The sequence below is a fragment of the Panthera tigris genome, chromosome C1, assembly GCF_018350195.1.
Source record: "Panthera tigris isolate Pti1 chromosome C1, P.tigris_Pti1_mat1.1, whole genome shotgun sequence".
NCBI lineage: Eukaryota > Metazoa > Chordata > Mammalia > Carnivora > Felidae > Panthera > Panthera tigris.
In genome coordinates this window covers 45780816-45807117 of record NC_056667.1, presented here as the reverse complement: position 1 = coordinate 45807117, position 26302 = coordinate 45780816, and the positions used below count along the sequence as shown (strand labels likewise).

At 46.8% G+C, this 26302-nt stretch overlaps 1 protein-coding gene across 1 annotated transcript in view; it reads left to right on the top strand.

Moving 5' to 3' along the window:
* The first annotated feature begins 202 nt into the window (after positions 1-202).
* The window catches only part of C8B (complement C8 beta chain), a 39545-nt gene continuing 13445 nt past the window's right edge, over positions 203-26302 (top strand). The window contains exons 1-8 of the mRNA XM_042993848.1: positions 203-363; positions 2174-2330; positions 12152-12293; positions 13943-14084; positions 16665-16797; positions 19154-19351; positions 22929-23169; positions 25038-25166. Coding sequence (XP_042849782.1) covers positions 203-363; positions 2174-2330; positions 12152-12293; positions 13943-14084; positions 16665-16797; positions 19154-19351; positions 22929-23169; positions 25038-25166 — 1303 coding nt within the window. The remainder of the gene's footprint in view (positions 364-2173; positions 2331-12151; positions 12294-13942; positions 14085-16664; positions 16798-19153; positions 19352-22928; positions 23170-25037; positions 25167-26302) is intronic.

Below are 26302 nucleotides of genomic sequence, written 5' to 3'. Positions count from 1 at the left end.
CCTTCCCAGCCCTAGCCCGGCCCCTCTGGCACATGTGGCAGGATGGGGTGCCGGCTGACACTCAAGAGTACTCCACCCTACGAGGGGAGCTAGGTTAAGGGCTTAATGTGTTCTATATCCACTCCCCAGAATAACCTTGATGAGTTGTTGTCTCCATTTTTCAAAATAGAAAACAGAGAAATGAGGTCGCTTGTTTAAGGAAATGCTATGCAGTCTTCCTCCCAACGCATCGCCAAGCTGCCTGCTGCCTCCCCCCACCCCGGGTCCCCTCGTCTACACCTGCAGCATTAACAGCAACAGGACCGTCTTCCGCCATGTTTATACAGCCCTTAATGCCCTGCAGGTTGGTTTCATAAATGCAAGGTTAGTGCAGTTTGGACTTTAATTTGTTGATTCTGAGGAGTCAGTGGTGGTTTGCAGAGAGGTGTGTTTGGGATCCTTGGCCACTTGCACATTGCCTTTGAGTCTGTGCTATGCTTCCTCCAACCCCACGCCAGTGCCCCCCACCACAGGGACGGCACGTGCCGTCTCCAGCTGAGAAGTGGGGCTGACACTGTGTCAGCCGGAACTGAAAATGTGAACACGTCCATCCGACACCCAGTCACGGGTCCTCTGGGAATCATTTCTAGACGTAATGAGTTGAACATTTGCTTGGATTACGCCCTTGCAAGAGAGTCTCATGTGACATTTTCCTTTAATCCCATTTAAGGGGGACGCCACATCAAAATGGCACAGCAATGGGCGTGCTACTCGGAATAATGAAAAGTCGAAGGAAAATCCCTCTTCCAGACTCAAGTTTATTCACCATACATGAGTGGCACCTGCCTTTGCTGTGTTCACCCCTAGAGGAAAGAGAGAGTCCCTCTGACCTGCAATGTGGGAGACATGGTAGGTGGAAGGCAATGGTGTTGACTGAACTCTTTTCAGGTTGCTACCACGTGGGGTTTTGTAGGGTCACTAGCAAATATGGGAGACGCATGTTCAATCTACCACTACCAATCACCTAGTACACTTTCCGGCAAGGTCAGGAAAGCTCTCTGTTTTTCCCCAAACCGTGGTGAAGTTCCATGTAAGTTACATAATAACAAACAACACAGATTTGGATAATTACTCTTTCACAGTTATTTTTTTTAAGTGTATTTGTTTGTTTTGAGAGAGAAAGAGAGCACACAGGCAGGAGAGGGGCAAAGAGAGAGAGAGAGAGAGAGAATCCCAAGCAGGCTCCTCACTGTCAGCACAGAGCCCGACGTCTCAATCCCACAAACTGTGAGATCATGACCTGAGCCGAAATCAAGAGTGGGATGCTTAACCAATGGAGCCACTCAGGTGCCCCTACAGTTATTGCTTTTACGATGCCTATTTATGAAGCACTTTCACAGTTAGTAGCCCAGTGACTCTCCCAACCCTGAGTGACGGGTAAGCCTAACTCTCCAAATTTCGTGGACGAGGGAACAGAATCAGAGAAAGTCAATAAAAGATAGCAGGTCACTTACAGAGAGGGCACGTAGAACGTGCCAGGCACCCTTCAAAGTGTTTTAAATATTTCAGTTGATTTGGTCTTCACATCAGCCTTGTGAGTTGGGCACTATTATTCTCGTTTTATAGATGAGGAAAGAGGCTCCCAGAGGTTAATGATTTGCCACAGGTCACACAACTAGTGAAACATACCAAGAGAATTCTAACTCGGGTAGACAGGTTCTAGAGCTCAGCGGCCCCTCATTGACTTGCTCAAAGTCACACGGCTAGAAAGAGGCAAAACGCAAAGCTTGGTTTGACTTCCCACGCTGCCTTCCACTTCGTAGTAATAGCTCCCACGTGCGAGTGTTTCCCATGGGCCTGTCCTCGTCGCCTTACTTAGGTTACTTTCTGTAAACCTCACCACCTTGCAAGCGAGGAAACCGAGGCCTAGAGGTAAAGTGACTTGCCAAAGGTGACAAAGCAGAGAAAGGATTTGAACCCAGGCAGTCTGGACCTAGAGCCCACAGTCCCCACTGACAGCCTGTCCTCTCGGCTGCTTCCCCAGATAGTCTGTGTCATGTGCTGCACAGTTTTCCACTGTTCTCATTGGTGTCTGGGGTCATAGGCACGGTTCTGTCCGTGCAAAGTCTAAGGGGTTTCCAGGCACCACTGGCTTTCTGTTTACTTTGCTGAACTGTTTGCTCTGTGGGGACAGAAGCTCCCTGTGCAGACTTTTCATGGACCTCGGAGCCTCAGCTGAAGCTCCATCACGTAGAGACAATGAAGATATCGGTGCCGTGGGCTTGGAGGACACTATCAGAACTGATTCTTCTCTCTGCTGCCCTCGGCTGCCTCAGTTTGCCCGGCTCCAGGTAAGTGATGGTGACAAGTGATTCGCCAGTCAATAATGTGACAGGGAGTACAAAGCCACAAAATGCTGACCGCCTCTTTGTCGTGCATCTATTGAATAAGGAGCATCTCCTCGAGCAATTTGCATGCATTTGATAAAATAATATCAACAACTGTCTTCAGATTATTATGGAACCAAGCGTCTGACTTCAACACAAGTTCCCCTGAGAAACTGACATGTTTAAATGTATTTTGTCACGCTGAGAATAGGATACTTGTTCTGTGTTCTGAACAAAGCTTCTTTGCGCAAAAGAAGGCCTGTCATGTATGGAAAAAAGAGCCAATTCACATCAGTGACTTTAATGTCTGAGTGGGACCCACTCTACCTGCTCATCAACCCAAATTCTGTGGGTTCTCAGGTTCTCTCTCTCTCTCTCTCTGTCTCTCTCTCTCTCTCTCTCTCTCACACACACACACACACACACACACACACACTCCTGTATGTTCCCAGCAGTTAAGTTCTAACTGATTTACTTCATTATTTTTGGTATTGTTAATAGGATACAAGGCAGGCTAAAGAAAATATCTTAGTGAAAGCTCAAACGTGGGCTCCAGTGAAAGATGTGCCAGTGACTTGGCAATTAGGAGATCCTCCTGGTACGTGAGAAGCCCTTCCATGATGCTGAAATGCTCAGGTATCCCAGGCCTCCTTGTGAGCAGGCCTTCCCTGTGGGAAGAAGGGCTGTTTGTGCCATTCCTTTTGTTGATTCCATAAATGCTGTCTGAGCACAACCTCCCACTTAATGTGAGGAGTACCAGTGCCCATTGGACACAACCCCCGGTCTCACCTCTTCCCACCACTCAGCTGCCACTGGGCACCACCCCTAAGACCAGAACGGAGAGGTTCACTACCCATTGGGCACTCAACAAATAATAGCTATTATGATTATCAAGAATCTCAACTTGGCCCCACGAAGAACCAAGCTGCCAAGGCCTGCCTTATATGCATGTACTATGTATACACAGAGAAGGGTTAAAGACCCAGGGATATGTGTCTGGAATGGAGGTTGAAGGGGCTCATAGCAACCCGACCCCCTGCAAATAGGAGTGACCCCTTTGCAAGACCCCTTGTCAGGCTCTAAGGATACAGAGATGGGTAAGACACAGAGAGCTTGTGTTCTCATGGAAAAAGCCACCATGTGGGCACACACTCTAGGTACAGTTGCAAGAGATGATACAGGGACAGGTGAGAAGCAAGAGAGGGAGTGACCAGCTCTACTGGGCATTCAGTAAGTCTGGAAAGTCTTCTTGAAAAGGATGGTATTTGAGCTGAATCTTTATATAAGAATAGATGTTCGCCAAATGGCCCAGGGGGTGGGGAGTGTTCAAGGCAAAGGAAGCATCATAGACAAAGGCATGGAAATACGAGAAGCCTGGCTTGTTCCTGAAGCTTCAAGTCTATCTCAGGAGGCCTCGAGCACGGGCCAAGGCGAGGCACTAGCAAAGACGAGATCAAGTGGGAGTCAGCAGGATCAGAGTGGGTGGAGTGGAGGAGTACTAGGGTGGGAGCTAAGGACCTTGAACCTTACCCTCTAGCAATGGGGAGCCATTGCAGGGTTCTAAGCCAAGGAGCAGCACGATCATATTTATATATTCGGAAGTTCACTCCGACATGGGAAGTGGAGGTAGGCGTGGTAGATAAGTAGAGTGTCTTGTTTAATCCTCCAGCCATGCCATGAGATGGATATTATCTCTTATTCACACTATGTTAGAAAAGCAAAAGGGTCCTCAGAGAGGAGAAGAGACTCACTCATGTTGTCAGTCTCAAACCCCCACCAGGTTTGGTGTTCTGGCCTCTACCCGTGAGTTCCAGTGGGCGGTCCTGAACACAGCAGGTATTTGAGTTCCATACTTGAAGTGGATGAACAGCCTTCAGTTCTGGCACAGGAGAAACTGAGACCTCCCTCATGTTAGCTCCCAAGAAAGGTTTTTGTTTAGTTCTTATAATCATGTCAGATGAAATAATCACATCGTCCTAAGACCTATTGTTTATTTATCGCTGCTCTGTGCCAGCCACTTGGATGCATTAGCTCTAAGCCCTCACAGCTATTGGAGGTAAGTTTTATTGCTTACGGTGTTACAGAGAGGGAAACTAAGATTGGTAGATAAGGTAAATGTCACAAAGCTACTCACTTACTATGTAACAGAATATGGATTCAAATCCAATTGTTTTTTGTTTTGTTTTGTTTTGTTTTGTTTTGTTTTGTTTTGTTTTGTTTTGTTTTGTTTCTGGTTCCGGAGCTCCTTTGTATCCCTGTACTATCCTACCTCTCAAATGCATTATCCCCTCTCCAGCTGCATTGTGTATCTGACGTGCTGGGCCCCCATGTCATTTCTCTATCTCTGGGCCACACATTTGTTGCCTTGAGATGTTGCTTTAAATTTCATGTCTACAACAGCAAATGACAGAGAGAGGAGAAATTGAAAATCTGCCACCCAGAAGCTGCCTCTTCCAGCAAAGAGGAAGGATGCTATTTGCAAAGGGAATGTAGCTGCCTAACAAATTGTGTGTGACAGAGAGTTGTTGTGTCAGGGCATTTCTACAGAAAGCCAAAATATATTGACACACCCCATCTCTATAAGTTGATGGCTTGCAATTTACTGCTGACCTAATCCTGCCTTCCTCGATGGATCCATCTTTATTTTGATCAGAAACTCCTGTTAGAAAGAGAGTAGGAGACAGGAACCCAGTGAAATATATCCTGATGTTGGCAATTGCATTCTGTACACCTCAAGGAAAGGCACATCCTTGCCATTCCTTATGTAGAGGGATATGTTACAAGGACTTGTAGAAGCATATTTATTGTAGCGTTCTTTGCAATGGCAAAACATTGGGAAAATATAAATGTCTTTCAAAAAGAAAAAGAAAACATTGAATGAAACTTATGTCCTCTGATGGGACATCAGAGGTAAAGAAATGAACTAGATCTCTTTATGAATCAACATGGAGAGGGCTCAGAAGTAGAGCATTGATTGACAAAAGCAAGTTGCACAATAATATGTATAGTATGAGTAAAGCACACAGATACAATGTTATATGTTGTGCGTATATAATATGTAAAAATATTTAAAGGGCTCAAGGGATACATGTAAATCCCCGACAATAGTTCCCTCTGAGAAGGAGGAGAGGGAAATGTATCTGGGGCTGGTATCCAATGCAGATGTGTAATGTATAGGGTTATTTTCTATTAAAAAAAATTGAAGGAAATATACCAAAATGTTAATAATTGCCAATCATGGGTTATGACTACATGAGTGTTTATTATTTTACTTTCTGTACTTCTCCGGGCATGTTTAAAAACATAGAGAGGATTTTGAATGACAGAGTCATTTCAGTTGGTCAAAAGGTCCATCTGGTCTGTTTCCGTAAAAATCCGTGGGCATGAAATGAATGTGCTGTATCCCTACACAGAGGCCAGGATTTAAAGATGCAATTTAATGCCAGCCTTTCTTTCCAATTTGCATTTTGTAGTACTAATAAACCACACACATCCTAACTGATGTAATTTACAAACATACTATTTATTCAGCTGATTACTTCATTATACTGCCACCTCCATAATGAAAATGGGGTGCAAAAATGAGAGACCTGGTGGCTATAACTACTTTTTACCAAGTTCCTTCTGTAAACGATCATCTCGCCTATTAACAGGCTTTCAAATCTAAGAGAAGAAAATAATTGTGACTCTTAATACAGTGCATGTACATTACCCATCCACTCAGTCTCAACTGTGCCCAGAATTGCCTTGATGGTTGCTAAAAACACAATGTAACCGTTTCTTAGTTGAAACAGGAAGACGGTACCCTGCCGAGCTGTCAAATATATACTTAGGAGAAGCCGAATCACAGACAATATTGTTTTGTCAAACCCCAGCAAATTAGTAGATATAAGAACACATTCTGAGCCCCGCTCCTGGGGTGCAGCATCCTGCCTCAAGTAACCATTTTAAAAGTATCCACCTGTGGTTTCCAGGAGAGTCTTTGACCTTTCCTTAAAGATCCAACTTTACTAGGCAATTGATTTTTGCTGGTCTCTGGGGCGGTTTTGGAGATGGATTTCACTGTAGTTAATATTATCCTCTTTTTAGGACTTTTGCCAAGTGAGAATGTATTGTTAATGCCCTTGTCTGGAGTGATGTACTATGTATTTGAGACAGTGGAAACTGTGTGATGCTCTCCCTAATGACTCAATCTTGGACACAGAGATGAAAGAGACCTTGCATAGAGACAGAGGGCACTGGTAGAGTGGATGCTGTTCCTGGCACCCTTCCAGGCAGCATGGGGGAAATGGATAAAGAGGCATTAGAGTCCAACAGACCTCAGCTCAGACCCCCAGGACCACTGCATACCAGCTACGTGACTTTCAGTCATTTCCCTCATCTGCCCAAGTGGCACTGTCCTCTCGCATTGCCGTGAGGATTCAAGGAGATGGCCCAGGTAAAACACCTCACACGGAGCTTGACATGTCCTGGGTGCTCAGAAAATCTTTGTTTTTCTTTCTCATCTCTTTTGCCTTGAAAAGGAACACAGGTTGCAAGATTATGTTCTCACCGGTGGAGGAAGGGTAAAATCTAAATGCACCCGTCATGGTTTTTTTTGTTTGTTTGTTTTGTTTTGTTTTTTGATTTTTTTAAATTTATTTATTATTTATTTTTTTAATATATGAAATTTATTGTCAAATTGGTTTCCATACAACACCCAGTGCTCATCCCAAAAGATGCCCTCTTCAATACCCATCACCCACTCTCCCCTCCCTCCCACCCCCCTCACCTGTCATGTTACACACGGAGTTAACTGGAGGCCTAGACAGATTCAATACCACGTTTGTTTATCCACTCTTTTACTGAATATCCCACCGAATGCCAGGAACTCCACAAAAAGCGTCACCTTACTTTCTACACATAGTTCATGTTGTTTGACAGCTCTATAGATGTGACACTGTCTGCCCCTTCCACCCACCCGCCCTGCCCTCACCTACATCCCCTTATATGCTCTGTCTGCTCTGGACTGGCAGGGCACCATTCTCTCTTGGACTGCTGGTGGTGTTGCTGTCCCTCAAGGACTTCTGTCTGGCCTGCTTCTCCTCTCAATAACAGTCTTATGCTTTCCCATAGCTTCTCAGGATCAGCTCCGTATCTCTAGCGAAAATCTCTCTTCGGAGTACCAAACCCACTTAGGACTAGTTGCTGAATCCTCTACATAGGTGTTCTGTGAGCTCCTGGGACTCAGCATGCCCGCCCACATCCTCTCCAACAAGCTCTTTTTCTCCTGTGTCCCCCACTCACGCACACACGCAAACTAGAACTAAGCATCAACCTGAACCCCTTCCTGTCTAACCTCTTCTTCTCATTTTCTATCCGTTCCACTGGAGCAACATCTCGTATACCTGCCCCCCGCCCCCCGCCATGTGTTCTCCCCTAGACATTGCCATGGTTCAAGTTCACATCACTCATTGATGCTACTGCATGAGGCTCCTGCCTGCTTGTCCCACCTCCAGGCTCTCCTCACCCTGGCCCAGCCTCCACACTACAGTGACGTCCTAAGGCAAACTCTGGCCCTGGAGCCTGCGTGCTTACAAACCTTGCCTAGTGGATGAGTCCCAAAGAGCTAAGATATGAGACATGTTTCTCTTCTCCTGTTCTAAGATAAACGTGAGCTCCAGAAGGCAGAACCTATGTTTTATATTTCCCTGTATCCCCTGTAGCACAGTACCCTGAATGTTGTTCGTTCTCAGCAAATGTTTCATGGACTCTTAACATGGGAGAGTGCCTTAAAGACCATCTAGTCCAAACCTCTCCTTTCCCTGGGCATAACACAGAGGCCCCCGGTGAGGAAGGAATTGCTTCAAGTCGTACATCTAGCTGTGGTTATATTCCCTGCTTATCTGTAGCAGTTTAGCGTTTATAAAGTACTCTCACGTGTACTTTCTCAGTGAATCCCAGGAATAGCCTTGGGAGGGAGGCATGATTCTCCCATTACATGGATGAGAAAAGCGGAACTCACACAGGTCGAAAAGGCAAGTCAGATCCCCCAGGTGCCGATGGACTGTCTTCTGCTCTTGAGTTCGGTACTCTTTCGACGATAGCTGGCCAAAATGGAAGGCACTTATGGGTGTTCGATAACTGTTTGCCGGATGAATTAACCTATACTTGAATGATAAACTAATAGCCTCACGCAAATGAGCAAATATATATATATATATATATATATATATATATATATATATATATATATATATATATTGAACGGATGGGTAGGTGGTTGCATGCATACTTAATTCTTTTTTGACACTTGATTCTGTTCTCTCATGATGGCCATTTAGAGGTGAAAGGCCACAGTCTCTTGAGTCAAGTGCAGTCAATGAGAGCCTCGCCAAGAGCAGACACACACGGAATGTGGATGTCTCACTGATGCCTATTGATTGTGAACTTTCCAGCTGGTCCTCCTGGACCACGTGTGATCCCTGTCAGAAGAAAAGGGTAAGTACTCTGGCCTTGGGGGAGCTCTAAGCTTCCAGAAGCCCTAACTCTCAGCAAGAGTGGTGAAGGCACTGCTGACAGTGCCTGGCACATAGTAGGATCTCATTGAACATTGGCTCACTTGATGAAGTCTGTTCCTCAGTGTTTCCACGTAGTAGATCCTTTCTTCAACCTTCCAGCTACTTGCCTAGCATACTTATCCTTGCTCAGGTTAATAGCTTCCTAATCAGACTTCCTGCTTCCAAACTTGCTCTTTCAGTCCATCTTCATGGTACAACCAGGGGAGCTATTGAAAATGCAAGCGTGGCCTGTCTTTTCCCAGCCTGAAACCCGTTCAAAGTCTACACATGGCTCTTGAGATCAGATCCAGACTCACAGTCTTCAAGGCCCCCATGACGTTGACCTGGCCGACATCTCCATAAGGCATCCCCCACTCTGGCCCACAGAACACTTGTCTCTCTCTGACCATTTCACACTCTCTCTCTGCTTTATTCATGCTGCTTTCTGAGGCTGGAGTGACCTTTCCCACTTGCATTGCTGGCGAACACCTACTCATTATTTGAAACTCTGCCTACAGGCTACCTCTTTGGAGCCCTTCGTTGACTTCTCAGCCCTATGTGCTATTAGATAGCCAACCTTCCAACACCTGTAATAGCTCCCTGTCCTTCCTGTCATTTTTCCTTAATTACTTACCTTTCCATCAAGTGGTAAGTTGTTGAAGGTTTATTCAATTCTGTACCTACAATGTAGGCCAATTTCTGGAACATAACAAGAGCGCCATAAATAGGTATTGTTTGATCGTGTGATATTTTCTGGCACCTCCATAAGGAAGGGAAGGGAGCAGTTGCACTTTCTGTTAGGCAAATAGGTAAACAGAGACTCAGAGCAGGCGGTTTGTCAGGTTCACCTAGCAGCAGATAAAGGCCTTGAATTTGGGCTGCTGGCTTCTTGTCTAGTGTTGTCCCACAAACAAACGAACGAACGAACAAATAAACAAACAAAAACCACCATAGTCCCTGCCGTATTTGTGCTTCAGGTTCCCCTGTCATACGAGGGCTGACACGGGATCCCAGCTCTGAGAACAGAGAGCTGAGAGAAAAGAGAAAAGAAAAGGGTTGTGTGAGAACCCTGTGAGAAGAAAAGGGATGTGAGAGAAAAAAGAAAAGGGTTGCCATTTCCCCAGCTCCTCAGGATATCAAAGCAGCCACGGGCTAAGACCCTAACGAGGCTGTAAAAGTGGACCCAGGACATTTACACAGTTAACTGGATCTTTGTGGAGAGCCAAGCAGGATCATTCAGTTCCCAAAGTGAGCTTTATTGCTGAAATTATCAGCATTGATCCAATTATCTGTACAATTGTTTCATCTGCAGCATAAACCAGGAAGACTCAGCATGAGCCAGCCAGCCAGCCAGCACTCTTCACTCAGAGTTTGTTACGCACTGGCCCTCAGTGGACATCATCACTCTCTGCAGGGTCACTGGCTGCAGGGTTATCAAAACCTTTCAACCGGAATTTTGAGATGCCTCTCTCCCATCATTTCCACACCCCTCAATCCCATTTTGTCTTTGGTGCCTGGGGCTGGTCTTCTAACAATCTTCTTTGCAGACCTCATCCCTGTCCTGCCAGTCTCTGCCTTCCAGGACAAAAGACCCTCTGGGGTCCCATGCAAAGGAGCATGGGTGAATGGTTGTCTGTATTTTTTTTTTTTTTGGCAGGAAGAGGTGGGGAGGGGTGTCCAGATGCCATACAAATAATAACTATGGTTGGTTAACATGTCATTCTGCAAAGGGCCTGCTACCCTGGCTTGTATGATTTTGTCGCACCAAACTCTTGCCTACAACTAGTGTTTGGAAGCCACCCAGATGGGATCACTTTCCCCCCTATAATTGTTTCTCATTGCCTCATAGTAAAATACTAAATCTAACCTGAGACCTGGGGAGCCCTCCCTTACTTGCCCCTGGCTATGTCTCCCTCCAGCTCTGGCCACCGCCCTCCTGTATTCTTCTCTCTGGCCAAGATCAACATCTTTTTGTTTTCTGGAACAAGGCACGCTCTTGCTAGTCTCTCAGGTTTGGTAGAGTAACTTTCTCCCCACAGATTACTCTTCTCTGCCCTCCTCACGCCGCCTCTTCCTGTTTGCCTGACACCTCGTTTCACCTTTGGAACCTCAGCTCGCTTGTCATTTACTGGCTCCCAAGTTTGTATCAGTGAGGCCTCTATCAATTCACAGAGCACTGTGCCCTTCCTCAATATGGCGGCCATCACACTGCGTTGTCCCTGCCTGGCGCTCACCATCACCACCCCCACCATCTGCAGCGACCTCCTTGAGGGCAGGCCAGAGGGCACGATTATGATTAGAAACACACAAGCAAGCCCTTATGGAGTGAATAAGTCATGGGGATGGAGGTACAGCCTGGGGAATATAGTCAATGGTATTGTCATCTTGTAGTATGGTGCACTTGCGGTGAGCACAGCATAATGTACAGAGCTGTGGAATCACCGTGTTGTGCACCCTAAACTAATGTAACACTGTGTCACCTGTACTTCGATTACAAAAGAACCAAGCAAGCATCAATACCGACCTTGTTCAACATCGAGTGGCTCAGTGTTTTGGAAATCCAATATTTCTGGAATAAACGAATAGGAAGTTAGAGATAGAGAAATATTGCCTGGTAAAGATTAAAAATAAAGAAAAATACCACTATATGTCAACCAACGGGAATTTAAAAGTGATAACAATAAAGAAAAATAAGTACAAGAAATTGTGTGCCTACTAGGTACCGGACAACATGAGATTTCATATTTAGATCCTCTATATAGTTGAAACTCCATAACCGTACATTTAGGTTAATTCATTACCCCTATTTCATAGGTTACCAAATTGAGATCACAGAGGTTAAGTAACTTGCCAACATCACGTAACTAGAAAGTATCAGAGTCAGATGTGTCTCCAATGTGCTTGCTTTTTGATTTATAAGATAGTGAGTAAATGAGAATAATTGAATCAACCCATTGGAGTAATCAAGCTGAGAGATTGTGGTGTTGTGTTACTGAACTGGCCACATCAGTCTACTTAATACCTTTTGACTCTGAAGCCCGAGCTTTTCCCACATTCAGCAAATCTTTATTGATCGCGGCAGCTGCAGAGATCAAAGGCCAGGTCTCTGCCCTCAGAGAGCTCAGAGTCTAGTTGAAATAGTCGAGCAAACAGGCACTTGCAACATGGACCCTTCAGTGTATATCCCTCAGTTCCCGAGGTCCCTGAGGCTCCGCCCTTGGTTCACCTTCCTCCTCTCTGCCACAGTACAGACATGCCTACTTGCTCCGGCCCTCTCAGTTCAATGGGGAACCATGTAACTTCTCTGACAAGGAAGTTGAAGACTGTGTTACCAGCAGACCATGCAGAAGTCAAGTGCAATGTGAAGGCTTTGTGTGTGCACAGACAGGTATAAAGGGATGCAGGAGTGGGAGGGGATATCTAGCAAACGGGGTGATGGGGGCATTGGCCATTACCTGCTGCTCAAGGTCAGAGTCATGGGTCAGGCCGGGAGCCCTCCTTGTCCTCTCTTCCCGTGTATTATTTCACAAAAACAGCCCTATAAAATAGGCATCAATATTATCCCCATTTTACAAATTGACAAATTAAGACTTGGGGAAGTTACTTGCCCAAGATCACGCAGCAGCCAAGTAGAAAAGCGGCAGTTAGAAATTTGGAAATGCAAATCACATTCACAGGCATTAAGGACAACAAAAACACGTACATGTGCTGGGATCAGAAACCTCGAGCCAGGTCTTATTTTGACTTTGTGACCTAGGAGAAGTCACTTAGCCTTTCTGCATGTCGGTTCTCTTAACAGAAAATCGGAAGTGACGTTAATACCTTACAAGCATACTAGAAGCATCAGGTGACACAGTGGGAATGAAAGCTCTTTGCAGACTCTGAGCCCTGCTGGCTCTCTCAGAGGCCTGGGGCTGAGGACAACATGGAAAGCCTACAGCCGTTCCATCGGGTGTTTAGACCACTTACCTCTGAAAAATGTTTGCAGAAGTAGCTCTTGACGTTTGCATTTCTGCATAACCAAGTATAGTGGAACCCCTAATGCATGAGAGTCAGTAAAAAGTTTTGATTAAAGGAACGAAGGGAGGAGCGTACAATACTCATCTACTGCAGAACTAAGTAAACACTTGTCTTTTCAACTCACATCTAGTTAATTCAAGCAAGCACATGTCTCTCTATTTCGCCACTTCCCCAGCAAACGTAAGAGTATTTTGACCCAAGATGATCTAGATGGGAATTGCAACCTCTCTACGTTCCCTGTACCCATGTGGACCGGGCGTGCTTCAGGATTTTTCAAGAACGGGTTAGAGATTTTCAGAGCGATTTCCAGGGCTTATTGCAAATGCAAGAATTCTGTCTAATAAATCTGAAAGACTTTTATAGTGTGTCCATGGACTCATTATGGCCAGTGTTCCATGATTCCGACCAGAACCATAATGGTCATTCAGGCAGGCTTTAGTTTAAGTGCCTTGTAAGAAACATTTGAAGACCAAATTGAATTCTTCTGCTTTTGATATTGGTTAAAAATGATCAGACATCTCTAAGGAAACAGGGTCACCTGTCTTATAGGCTTAACCCCTAAGAATATGCAAACAAGAAAGGGAGTCAAGTCAGAGGGGAAAGCATTCAAAGGAAGCAAAAGTGCCAACAGCCCTGGAAGGGAAGGGGAGATGACTTCCCTGTTTTAGAGACAAGAAGATCGAGGCAGGTTAGGTAGCCCGTGGAAGGTCACACAGCTAGTGCTACCCACAGGACCCACCAAACCCACCTCTCCTCACCAGCCTCAGGGAGAGAAGTATAGATTTGCCTCCGGTCTGGCCACTTCGACCCCAGCCACATAGACACTTCCCTTTTCCCCACCCTTAATAACCTCCCCTCAAAGTGGGTTCAGAAATACAACACTGGCCTCTTTGGGGGAATAAAGTGTTTACACCAGATAAAGGCCCAGCCAAATATCTGGCACGTAGTAGGTGCTCATCCCCGTCGTTTCCCTCTCGGCAGCCACGTGCCTAAGGGTAACACCCTTTCTCCTTCCAGGGAGGTGTGTAAACCGCAGGCTTCTCTGCAACGGGGACAACGACTGTGGAGACCAGTCAGATGAAGCCAACTGTAGGAGGATTTATAAAAAATGTCAGCATGAAATGGACCAGTACTGGGCAATTGGCCGTCTGGCCAGTGGGTGAGTTACTGTCCTTCTGTTGTGTAGATGGGACAGCACAGAATTCAGTGAAATTCTGGAGGAGAGGAAGGGAGCTGATATTAACACAGTGGCTCCTTTCTTCTTTTCCAAAAAAAAAGACGTCATATAAGTGGATGCTTGTAGCTACTCTCTGAACACAGCTCCGGGGAGCTCCAGGGACATGTCCTGTGGCTAGACACGGGCCGTGCAGAGGGCTGGGTCAGGAACACCAGAGACGGAGCTGTGCTCGGAGACCACACGGGCCTCACACCAGGGCTGGGGGTGCATGTTTACTCAGCACCTGCCGTGTGACTGTGCTCCGTGCATTACCTCTGAATCCTACTGACAACTTGCGGGGGAGGTTTAGCTGCTTCTCTAGCTCTAGGCCCCAGCATAGGGCCTGACCCAGAGGGTAGGCTCCTAAGTAGTTAGTGAAAAAGTGGGTTTCTGAGGGCGCCTGGGTGGCTCGGTCGGTTATGCGTCCAACTTCAGCCTGGGTCATGATCTCACAGTCCGTGAGTTCGAGCCCCGCGTCGGGCTCTGTGCTGACAGCTCAGAGCCTGGAGCCTGCTTCAGATTCTGTGTCTCCCTCTCTCTGACCCTCCCCTGTTCATGCTCTGTCTCTCTCTGTCTCAAAAATAAATAAACGTTAAAAAAAAATTAAAAAAAAAAACACACACACAAAAAATCAAATCTCGCTCCCCAAAGGTTGTCATTAAGGAAAGAGACTTCTCACGCGAGGAAGACTTGCTCTCAGCACCACTTTATAAGCTGGTTATTATAGTCCCCGCCTCCTCAATAAGGAAACTGAGGTCTGCAAAAGTTAAGAGAGTTCCTAGGGGTCACAGGGCTAAGAGGGTGACCGAGTAGGCATTGCAAGCCAGCAGTAGGGCCAGACTGGACCCTGTAGGAGGGGACAGAATGACAGCTCGCTGGTCGTGGGACCTCCGGTGAGGCACGTATCTATGTGGGGCTTCAGTTTTGTCATCTGTAGCAAGCAGTGAATAATAACTTTCTCTCAAGTTCTGTGAGGATCAAATAAGCTAATATGATTATTGAGGACAAGCCAGTAGGCGGCAGCTTGTGTGGGGGAAGGACGCAGGCTGGCAGTGAGACCTCGGGCAGGTCAGTTACCCTCTGTGCCTTACTTCCCTGCTCCGTAAAGTGGACATCATCACCATGATAGCTATCTCAAGGATTAATCTTCTTAAGGATTACATGAGCCAATACGTGTAAATCGATAAGAAGAGTCGCCTCCGCAAAGTGAGCACCACATTGCGTTGGTTAAAGAAAATAAACACTTAGGCGTTCTTATGATGCGTGGACCTCTGTCACAGCAAAGAGAGCCTATGACAATTCTGTTAGGAACAGAACTGAGGCCAGTGCACAGAGGCTGAGAGAACACAGAGCTCCTTTCAACAAGAAAAGAGCTTTCAGTAGTCGTCAGAGCTGGTCAGGAACGGAAGCCTGCCTTAGGAGGCAGGGAGAAATAAGGCTACACACTGATTTTCATCCCTTCTAACTACACACAGTGATCTCTACTGCCCAGGGATTGGGGGGCGGGGGGATGCTATAGAAGGTGATCCGTATGTGGAGTCACACCCTGCTCTGTTTCTAGACATAGTCTAGACATAGTCTGTCTCAGCAAATGACAATTATTTGGTGTCTCGTGATGGAGATCATACAGAAATTAAGAATAAATTTTCCTTGGGGTTGCCTGGGTGGCTCAGTCGGTTAAGCGTCCGACTTCGGCTCAGGTCATGATCTCACACTCCGTGAGTTCGAGCCCCGCGTCGGGCTCTGTGCTGACAGCTCAGAGCCTGGAGCCTGTTTCGGATTCTGTGTCTCCCTCTCTCTCTGCCCCTCCCCTATTCATGCTCTGTCTCTCTATGTCTCAAAAATAAAAAAATAATAATAAAATAAAAAAAATAAAAAAAAGAACCACACCATGTTAAGGGGTTCACTTCACTTTATAAAAAAAAAAAAAAAAAAAGAATAAATTTTCCTTGTCCCCATCTTACAGATGCAGAGACCAAGGTACAGAGAGGCAAGCTGGCTTGCCTGAGATCACATTACTAGTAAATGGCAGAGCAGGGATTTGACCCCAGGCATCTGACTCCAGAGTCTGTTTTCTTATCTATTTTGCTAAACCATTCTCATAAGGTAACTGTGAAAATAGAGAACAGTAGCTACTTGAGGGGCAAGCAAGGGGTCTTAGGAGGGCCTCTAGCTTAGCATGGCAAATGATAGTGAAGGCTTCCCACAAAGAAGATAAGGAAAAAAGAGATACAACAGTGAGTGGCTGGAATGGCATTCTGGGTACAGGGAACAGCACTGACCCAACAGAGAAGGAGCAGAGTGGATTGGAAGAGGAACAAGCATCTCCCAGTGGCTGGGACTAGGTATATGATTGTGGTCCAGAAGGGCCACACAGGAAGCTGAAAAGCTGGTTTGGACCAGATACTCAGGTTCTTGGACACTGTACCCAGGAGCTTCGGTTCCACTCATTAGGGTCTGCCAGCTGAGCTAACGTAAACTGATCACCCTAACCTCTTCCCCCTGTCCATGCCTTCCCTGCAGGATCAATCTGTTCACAAACAGCTTCGAGGGCCCCGTCCTCGATCACAGGTATTACGCCGGTGGATGCTCCCCCCATTACATACTGAACACGAGATTTAGGAAGCCATACAATGTGGAAAGCTACACCCCACAGGTATGTGGCAGGCAGGAAGCCACTGCAGGGCAACGGGGGGAACGCACACTAAGGAGCCAGCTAGCACAGAGTTGAGGCCCAACCCTGTGAGCCGCTGCATCAGCTTGGATGTATTGCTGTTTTCTCTTCGAGCTTCAGTTTTTTGGTTTTTTTTTAATTTTTTTAATGTTTATTTATTTTTAAGAAAGAGAGAGAGAGAGACAGAGCATGAGCAGGCAGGGGAGGGGCAGAGAGAGAAGGAGACACAGAATCCAAAGCAGGTTCCAGGCTCTGAGCTGTCAGCGCAGAGCCCAATGTAGGGCTCGAACCCATGGACCATGAGATCATGACCTGAGCCGGAGTCAGATGCTTACCCGGCTGAGCCACCCAGACACCCCACATTTTTTATTATTTTTAATCTAAATTTTAGTTAGTTAATATACACTGCAATATTGTAGAATTCATTGATTCATCACTTACATGTGACACCCAGTGCTCATCCCAACAAATGCACTCAATACCCATCACCCATCTAGCCCATCCCCCCCACCCACCTCCCTCTGTCAACCCATAGTTTGTTCTCTGTCATTAATTATGCAGTTCCAAGGGTTAGGTTACCACCTTCTCCTCCTCCTCCTCCTCCTCCTCCTCCCCTTCTTCTCTCCACATGTACGTATTGGCTAAAAAAGAAAAAATAAAAATAAATGAGCCATGGACAAACACAACCTCCCCCGCGGTGCCCACTGGCACCCCTGGGGCCTGTACCTTCAAGGGAGGATCTCAGAGCAGCTAAGTTACCATCCCAGTTAAAATAGCCCCTGACCTGGCAGGACATACATGGTAAGTCTCTCTGCATAGCCAGTGCTTTTGGAGTGCTGTGTCAGGCCCTGTGTGATGTTGTATCCATACAGACTCAATCCTCAGAACAAGTCCAATGGGAGGGACAAACATCGTCTCTATTTGACACATGAAGAAACTGAGGCAGGGGGGCCTGGGAGGCTCAGTCCATTAAGCGTCGACCCTTGATCTCAGCTCAGGTCATAATTTCACAGTTCGTGGGTTGAAGCCCTGCATCGGGTGCTGGGCTGACGGCACAGAGCCTACTTGGGATTCTGTTTGTCTCCCTCTTTCCCTCCCCCTCCCCTGCTCTCTCTCTCTCTCTCTCTCTCTCTCTCTCTCTCTCAAAATAAATAAAAATAAACTTAAAAAAAAAAAAAGAGGGGCACCTGGGTGGCTCGGTCAGTTAAGCGTCCGACTTCGACTGAGGTCACCATCTCACAGTCCGTGAGTTTGAGCCCCGCATCGGGCTCTGGGCTGATGGCTCGGAGCCTGGAGCCTGCTTCCGATTCTGTGTCTCCCTCTCTCTCTGCCCCTCCCCCGTTCATGCTCTGTCTCTCTCTGTCTCAAAAATAAATAAACGTTAAAAAAAATTTTTTTTTAAAAATTAAAAAAAAGACATTGAGCATACAGAGGTTCAGCCTGTTGTCGAAGGTTGCTCAACTAGAAAATGGCAGGGGTGCGTTCCACCTCAAGCAACCTTACCCCAGGCCACAGTCGGACTCACCTCAGCTCCCTTCCTCAGCAGCTTAGTGTTATGGGAACTGCAGGCAACCAGAAGCCAATATGTGGGGGCAGAGACCATTGGGACTGATCCCTCCAAGGACATCGAGGCAGTACCTTGGGCACAGAACGAGAACTGATTTTTGAGCAAACAGTTCTAAGTTCTCCGGGAGGCACTTCCCTGCCCCTGTCACTTTGTCCCCACTGCGCCGCCTTTGACCACACCTCATCAGCTGTCAGCTGCTCTCCCCTTACAACCTTCTCACCAGCCTGTCTCTCTGACTCCAGATTCAGCCCTTCCAGTCCAACCACCGTGCTGTCCCAAAATGATCTTCTGGAGGCTCAGCTACATCCATGTTGGCTCATCTTGGATTGAGTCCAAATTTCGGACCAAGTAATACAGAAACCTCAGTGTTTTGATGACAGCACATTCCCTCACGACCCCTGTCCCTTCCCCTCACTGTTGCGTCTTCGTGCTCAGCTACCCTAGAATCCCTTTACTTCGTAGAGTACATCCTGTTCTTTTCCACCCGTGTGCCTTTGCCTAAGCCGAGTCCCCAGTCCAGAACGCCCTCCTGCATTTCTGCCAGTTGAAACCCAAATCACGCACTCACCTCTGAGTATCACCCACAGTCTGACTCTCCTACTGGATTAGGAGCCCTGGGGCTGGGCACACAGTTGGCTCTGAGGTTCCTGTATCCAGAGGCTCTAGTTGAGAGCCCAGCACATGTTAAGAGTTCAGTGGGTACCTGTTGACTTGTACGGAACTGAGGTGAGTCAAAGCAAGTAAGAAACCTTTTCTTTTTTCTTCCCTTAGACCCAAGGCAAATATGAATTTGTGCTGACAGAATATGAGTCGTACTCAGATTTTGAACGTAGCATCACGGAGAGAGGAAAAAGCATGTCTAGTTCCGGCTTTGGTTTTAAAATACCTGGAATATTTGAAGTTGGCATTAGCAGCGCGAGTGCTAAAGGCAAACATTTTATTCGCAGAATCAAACGATTCTCTCACACCGTAAGTACCCTTTGCTGGCCTTCAGTTCCCATGCATCCATTTCGATTTTCATGCCCAGCTGTGTCTGTATTCCCCACTACTGCTAGGCCTAGCAACCAGCCTGTATTTCCGTGGTCCTGAAAATCTGTTCACCAGAAAACAGGGTGGTCTTCCTTGAACTGACTTTTTAGAAAGACCGGGCAGTGTGGCATATCATTATTTTCTTCTTTTATGTTTACATTCTCTCATTTTCCAATGAACTTTATCTTGTGGTTTTCCTTAAACTTGAGCAGGTAGCTTTTCCAGGCCATATCCACTCTGGAGACGTTTCAGCCTCTAGCGATCTAACTTCTGTCCTAAACATTCAGCTGAAGTTCCCCCTCCAGGATGTCACCCAAGACCCTTCTTGTCGGATGGCTTGGGGCCTCTGCTGGAGTCGGCCACACCATCATGCACCTGTTCCTCCCACTTGCTTTCTGCTCCTCATCACTTTCCTTTCTGGGGTCTAACCTCCCCACCTGTTCTTTATTTAATTCGTGGCCATCTTCTCTTCTTACCCTTCAGCTACCCCAGTTGACCTCTGTTCATTCTCCCTCCCCACCCCCCCCCACTGCCCCCACCCCACCCCGCCACCAGGGCAAGCCACACACCTTCATTATTGCTTCTGACCTTTCTGTTACACTTTGTCCTGCACAGCACACTCTTATGGGCATCATTACCTGGATGCCTCGCTGACACTCCAAGCAGGCTCTTCCTCCTACATTTTCTGTGCTAAATAGCATTTGTTTCCTTCTGGTTTTCCAACCTAAGCATTTCAGAATCCTGTTTCGCTCTCTTCTCATCTCCACATTTTTTGGCCACCAGATCCTTCAGTGTCACATTCCAATATTTCTTAATCTAACTCTGATTACATCTTAAGTAGCCCGGACCCTTGCACCTCCTGCGTGGCCCCCGCCTTAGGGGTCTCCTGTCTCCCAACTTGCCCCTGAGATTTATGTGCTGCCAGAAAGATGTTTCCATGATACTAATCTAATCATGCCGCCTGTTCCCCCTGGCCCGTAAGATGAAGGTCAAAGCCCGTGAGTTGGTAGAAGAGGAGTAATTGGACTGGGAAGTATTGGGATATGATGTTGGAGAAGCAGGTGACAGGCAGCCTTGAGGAACCTTTAGTTCCCGAGCAAGGAAGGTGCATTTTATTCTCCAGCCACTAAGCGTTTTCAACCTGGGTGAAATGTGTTAGAAAATTAATCTGAGTGGAACCTGGAGACCAGGTCGTCTCTAATGATTCATAGGAGGAGAAAGTGGTGAGGGGCTCAGAAAGGGCTCTGCTGCTGAAATACCAACCAGGAGAAAATGAGTAGTAAATGCTAATGGGTCTGTTACTGTCTTGGTTTTTCCTTCTAGGCTCTGAGCAACTTGGAGGCAGAGGCTGTTTCTTCCATCTTTAGACTTAGAATGGCACCTAGTAGGTGGTTAAGACTGAAATACAGTGATGAAGGGTGGTATTAATGAAAAGGATCATACTTTGTTGGGGAGAAAATGAAGAAAAGAGAAAATGCCATCTGTTTACTCCTTCCCTTTCTCCTGCTTAGCCCCTCCCTCCCTGCCTCCCTGACTCAAATATCCAGTGATAGCATGCTTACAGTGTTCTGGACACTATAGTAGGCTTAGGGTACAGAGACAAATACAACCTGATTCTTGCCTTCGAGCTCACAGTCTAGGAGGAGAGGCAAACGTGTATGCAGTCAACTAATTCTTAATTTTTTTATATCAGTTGTAATGCAGCCTGGTTTGTGCTATAAAGGAAATATAAGCAAAGTGCAATGCAGTCCTGGAAAATGGTGTGTGTGTGTCTGGGAAATTCAGGGATGGTGTCACATAGGCAGCAACAGCTAAGGAGTATTAAAATATTAGTAGACGCGTGTCGAGCCGAAAAGGGAGAGAAGAGCATTTAAGGCAAAAGGAACAGCATGTGCAAAATTGTATTATGAAAAGAACAGATTTGGCAAACAGTGAGAAGTTGGATTAGGGCTGGAGTGTGGTGTGGGGGGCAGAAAGTGGTAAGGTATGGGGAGGAACGCTTCACTACCAGGGGACAGGGCGTGAGTTCTTATATTCACTCTAAGGGAATAGATTTTATTCAGGAGACAATAGAGAGCCAATGCAGGCTTTTGTTTTAAGCCCAGAGGGGCATTATGATAGAGGCATCCCTCAGAGATATCGCAGGTTTAGCTCAAGAACACTACGATAAAGTGAATTCACAATAAAGTGAGTCCTATGAATTTTTTGGTTTCCCTGTGCATACAAAAGTTATGTTTACACTATAGTCTATTAAGCGTGCAGTAGCATTATGTCTAAAATAACAATGTACATACCTTAATTAAAAATACTTTGTTACTAAAAATGCTGACCATCATGTGAGATTTCGGCAGGGTATAATCACTGATCACCATAACAAATATAATAGCAATGCAAAAGTTGAAGTATTGCCAGAATTACCAGAATGGGGCACAGGCACACAAAGTGAGCCAATGCTATTGGAAAATGGTGCCAGTCGACTTGCTCAACGTAGGGTTGCCACAAACGTTCAATTTCTAAAAATCACGGTATCCGTGAAGTGCCATAAAACAAGGCATGTCTGTAATACCATCAGGGTTTTAAGACGCCAGCTCTGATTGGAACATTGACGGCAGGCTAGAGAACAGAGGGAGATGAGCGGGAAGGTTTTATCCAAACCCGAGCAGGAAAAGAAACTTACAGTATTTAGAAAAGTCGTGAACAGAGCACTGCTTAGCTTGGAAGGGAGAGTCATGAGTCTTTGGGGCAGAACTAGAATGAGGTGAGAGTAAGGATAGGAAACTCTCACCTCAGATTATTCTTGCACATCAGGATGTTTGCACATCACCTCCCATCGCCATCTCTCAGCCTATCCCCCACACCAGGGGTCACCAAACTTTTTCTGTAAATGGCAAGATAGTAAGTACTTTAGGCCTTGTAGGACCATAGGGTCTCTGTCACAGCTACTCAGCTTTGCTGTGGTAGGGTGACAGCAGCTATGGACAGCGCACAAATGACAGGGCGTGGCTGCCTCCTAAAAAAAAGCTCTATTTATAACACCAGGCACCTGATGTGGCGTGCAGGCTTGTAGCTGGCTGACTCTTGCCATGCACTGTAATGCCTAGCCTTCCTAAGGCATCACTTTCACTCTTTCTTGAGCGGCCTTTCTTTGGAATTTAAAAAGCCCAAACAAAGAGGCTGCCTTTGCAGGCAGGCAGACCCTGTATCCCACCAGAGTGGTCCCAGAGTGCTCCTGCTGCTCCCTGCCATCTCTGCTCCTGGCCACCTACCCTTCTCGTTCCTTCTTTGCCGCCATAAGGAGGTGAGTTAAGAGCAAACTCTCCCAAGCTGAAAGGACATCGGAATATTTATGAGAAATGAAAGCTTGTCAAAGAGACCGTCTTCCCCCAAGTATCCTAAAGGAATCATAAGAGTGACGACCCCAGGCCAGGAACATCGGATGGTATTTGTAAAGTTCATCCTCTTGTTCCAGATTCCTAACTTTAAAGGTCTGCTTTTCCCATGTTGGTATTTCATTTAGAAAAGCACATTTCTGCACGCGCGCTCTGACCTTGAAGTAGCACGTTACAAGCTGAAGCCCAGAAGCCTCATGCTCCATTACGAACTCCTTCAGAGAGTCAAGCTGCTGCCCCTGGAGTACAGTTACGGGGAGTACAGAGATCTCTTCCGTGATTTCGGGACCCACTACATCACAGAGGCCGTGCTGGGGGGCATTTACGAATACACACTCATTATGAACAAAGAGGCCATGGAGAGAGCAGGTACGCTGCCCAGGGGACTCTGGCTCTCCTGCCGGGGCACACACGAGCTCTGTGAGGTGGTGGGAGGAGAGTTACGGGCTTTGCTCCTAGTTCCCTTCTCCCTCCCTGGCTGTAGTGTCATTTGCAGATCTCTCCTTTTTGTGACCTGTTAGTGGGTCCTCCTCCGCCCAGCCCTCTGTCTGGGCAGTCCTCTTTTCTACAACTATTTCCTCTAGACAACAGCATCCAGTCTCATGGCTTTAAATGTCTTCGATATGTGGAGAACTCCCAGTGTATGTTTCCCCCTGGATCTCTTCCCAGCACCCAAGAGCTCTCATCAGAATGTCCCCTTGACATCACCGTTTGGATGCCCAACAAACATCACAACCTTACCATGTCCCGAAAGTCAGCTTTTGCTTTCCTTTCCCAAATTTGTGTCCTCCACAGTCATCCACATCTCAGAATGGTTTCACCATCCAACCAGTGGCTCAAGCCAAGAACCTAGGAGTCAACCTTGACTATATTTTTTTCCTTCTCGTTGATTAGCAAGTCCCCTCAGTAACTTTGAGGCGAAACCCAAGATTCTGCACAAGCTTTGACATGACGTCATTGCTGCTGATCCGTAAACCCCATTTTAAGTAGCAGGATCGCAGATTGTTACCACAGCCACCTAACCAACATCCAACTCCCGATGCCCCTTGGCAATCTCTTCTCCCTGTGGATGTAATTACAGGACTTACCACTTGTAACCATCTGCAGGCCTAAGGTGTGATTCCTGCTTCCCAGTCCAGGGTTCTGGCACTTGCCACGTTAGGTGACCTGCCCTGGGCCACACCGTTCACAGTGGAGGACCCAGGGCTTGGTTATAAGGCCACTGCACTTGCAAGAGGATACGTGGTCTGTAATGTGTATAAATTTATGCCGGTGTGGCTTCATTCTCACTAAGGCCAAGGATACCTTCCTCCATACCACTGGTTTCCAGAGCACTTTTCTTATTTCCTCAAACTGCTTCCTGCAAAAGGATTCTGTTATCAAACAAACTGGGGAAACATATAATGGATCCCACTTTTAGCACCCCACGAGGCTACTGCCATAAAATGACCTGTCCACCTCCTCTGATACAACGCTGGTCACACTTACTTGACCACGGAAGCACCTTTTCTTATAATACTTACTATTGCAAAAATTACAAGAGATGTTATCACGAAATTCATATTTCCAGGAACATGCTTGGAGGGAAAACGGATATACACTTAACACCACTGGAGAACTCCATAGTCAGGACTGCTCTCCTCTCCTTGCCTGGCCTCAATGTACCGCGGAAGGTGCTGACCAAGTCACATCCAAGTTTGAGCAAGCCTAGGAGGAGAGCTTGCCTTGGGGAGAATTAGGGAGAAACAAGTGGGGAATGAGGCAAAAATGAAGAAGAAATAAGAGAAATCGGCCCCTTCTCTTTGCTAGGTCCTAGACCAGACACTTTAAATATATCACCTCAATTAATTAATGAACTTGCCCTCTCTACTCCAGCAAAGATTAAAGAAGAGTGGGTCAGGGGAAGGAGGACACACTACAGCAAACTGTACTTACTGGATCGACCCCTAGAGGCTCAGAAAACAACTCTGAGCACTTCCACTCTCGAGAGGGCAGCAAAGACCCTCAGAGCCTTTGAGGACCCTGAAAGGGGAAGGTTCTGTCGCCCTCTCATGAGGCCTCCCCCCTGATGTCATGGCTGCCTGCGTTGTTGGTCATCAGGCTGGCCACCCGTTGATTTGAACCTGAGTCACGCGACATGACATCCAGGAAGAGCAAGGCTTGTGGAATCGATGACAGGAAAAGGTGACAGGGTGAATTACCTTTAGGTCATGGGCCTCTTTTCTTGCTTCCTTCAGATTACTCCCTTAAGGACGTCCAAGCCTGTGCCAAGAATGATTTCAAAATCGGTGCTGCCATCGAGGAGGTCTACGTCAGTCTGGGTGTGTCCGTGGGCACATGCCAGGGTATTCTGAGGGAAATAAAAGGTAAGTGGCAGGGGCATGTGAAATCTGTGCTCATTATCTTTCCCTTCTTAGCATCCCCCCAAACCGAATCTTTCTTCAGGCTAAAGACTGGATATTCTAAGGAATTTCAATTAAAATCATAATTCACTCAATAAAAACTTACCTAGCTCCCACTATGTGCTGGCCATACAAAAGTGAATGAAATTGTGTTCCCACCCTCGTGGCACTCACATGAAGTAGGCAAACAATTAAAGGAGCAATGGCACCAAACCCAGTTTGGAGAATCAGGACCGGCTTCCTAAAGGAGGGCACGTTGGAATTGTCACTCAGGGAGTAAAGCGGCAAGGTTGTTTTTAAGGCAGGAAAAAAATGACGATGGAAATTTACTCTGGGGGCCAGGAGCTGGCCTGGCTGGAGGCCGGTGGAGAAGGCGGGGGAGGCAGGTGAGAGGCTGGTCCTTCTGAGACAATGGGCGGGGTAGAGACTGGAGAAGCAGGCAAAGCCATAAATCATGTAGCAGAGTCCGCAGGGCAGGGGAGACCAGACTGGAGGGGGCAGGTATCAAAGCCAAGTGTCCGGGAGCAGGGAACCTGGAGGTCATTCCAGGGAGCTGAGAATCAACCCAGCAAGTAGAGTAGGAAAGAGAGACCAATCAGCAGGGCCCCGGGCCCCGGCCTCTGCTGCACCTCAAAGAGCAGTCCCCACCGGCTCCACTTTACTAAGCTTGCACTGGGGATCGTACGTGGAGAAAGAGTTCCAACACCTGAAGGAAAACAAAATAAAACAATGACCATAATGAACTGCTGGTCTAGAACCATCCCTTGCACTTTTGACTGATGTGTGATTGATACTGTTTATTTGCTCATTTTGGTGGGGCTGGGTTGGAAGATAAGTCCCATAAGGGAGACATGCACAGAACACAGGTGCTCTTTAATTTTGTTTTTTAAGTTTATTATTGAGAGAGACAGAGCATGAGCAGGGGAGAGGCACAGAGAGGGGCAGACACAGAATCTGAAGCAGGCTCCAGGCTTCGAGCTGTCAGCACAGAGCCTGACGCGGGGCTCGAACTCACCAACTGTGATATCATGACCTGAGCTGAAGTCGGACGCTTAACCGACTGAACCACCCCGGTGCCCCTAGGTACTCTTTAAAGAAGA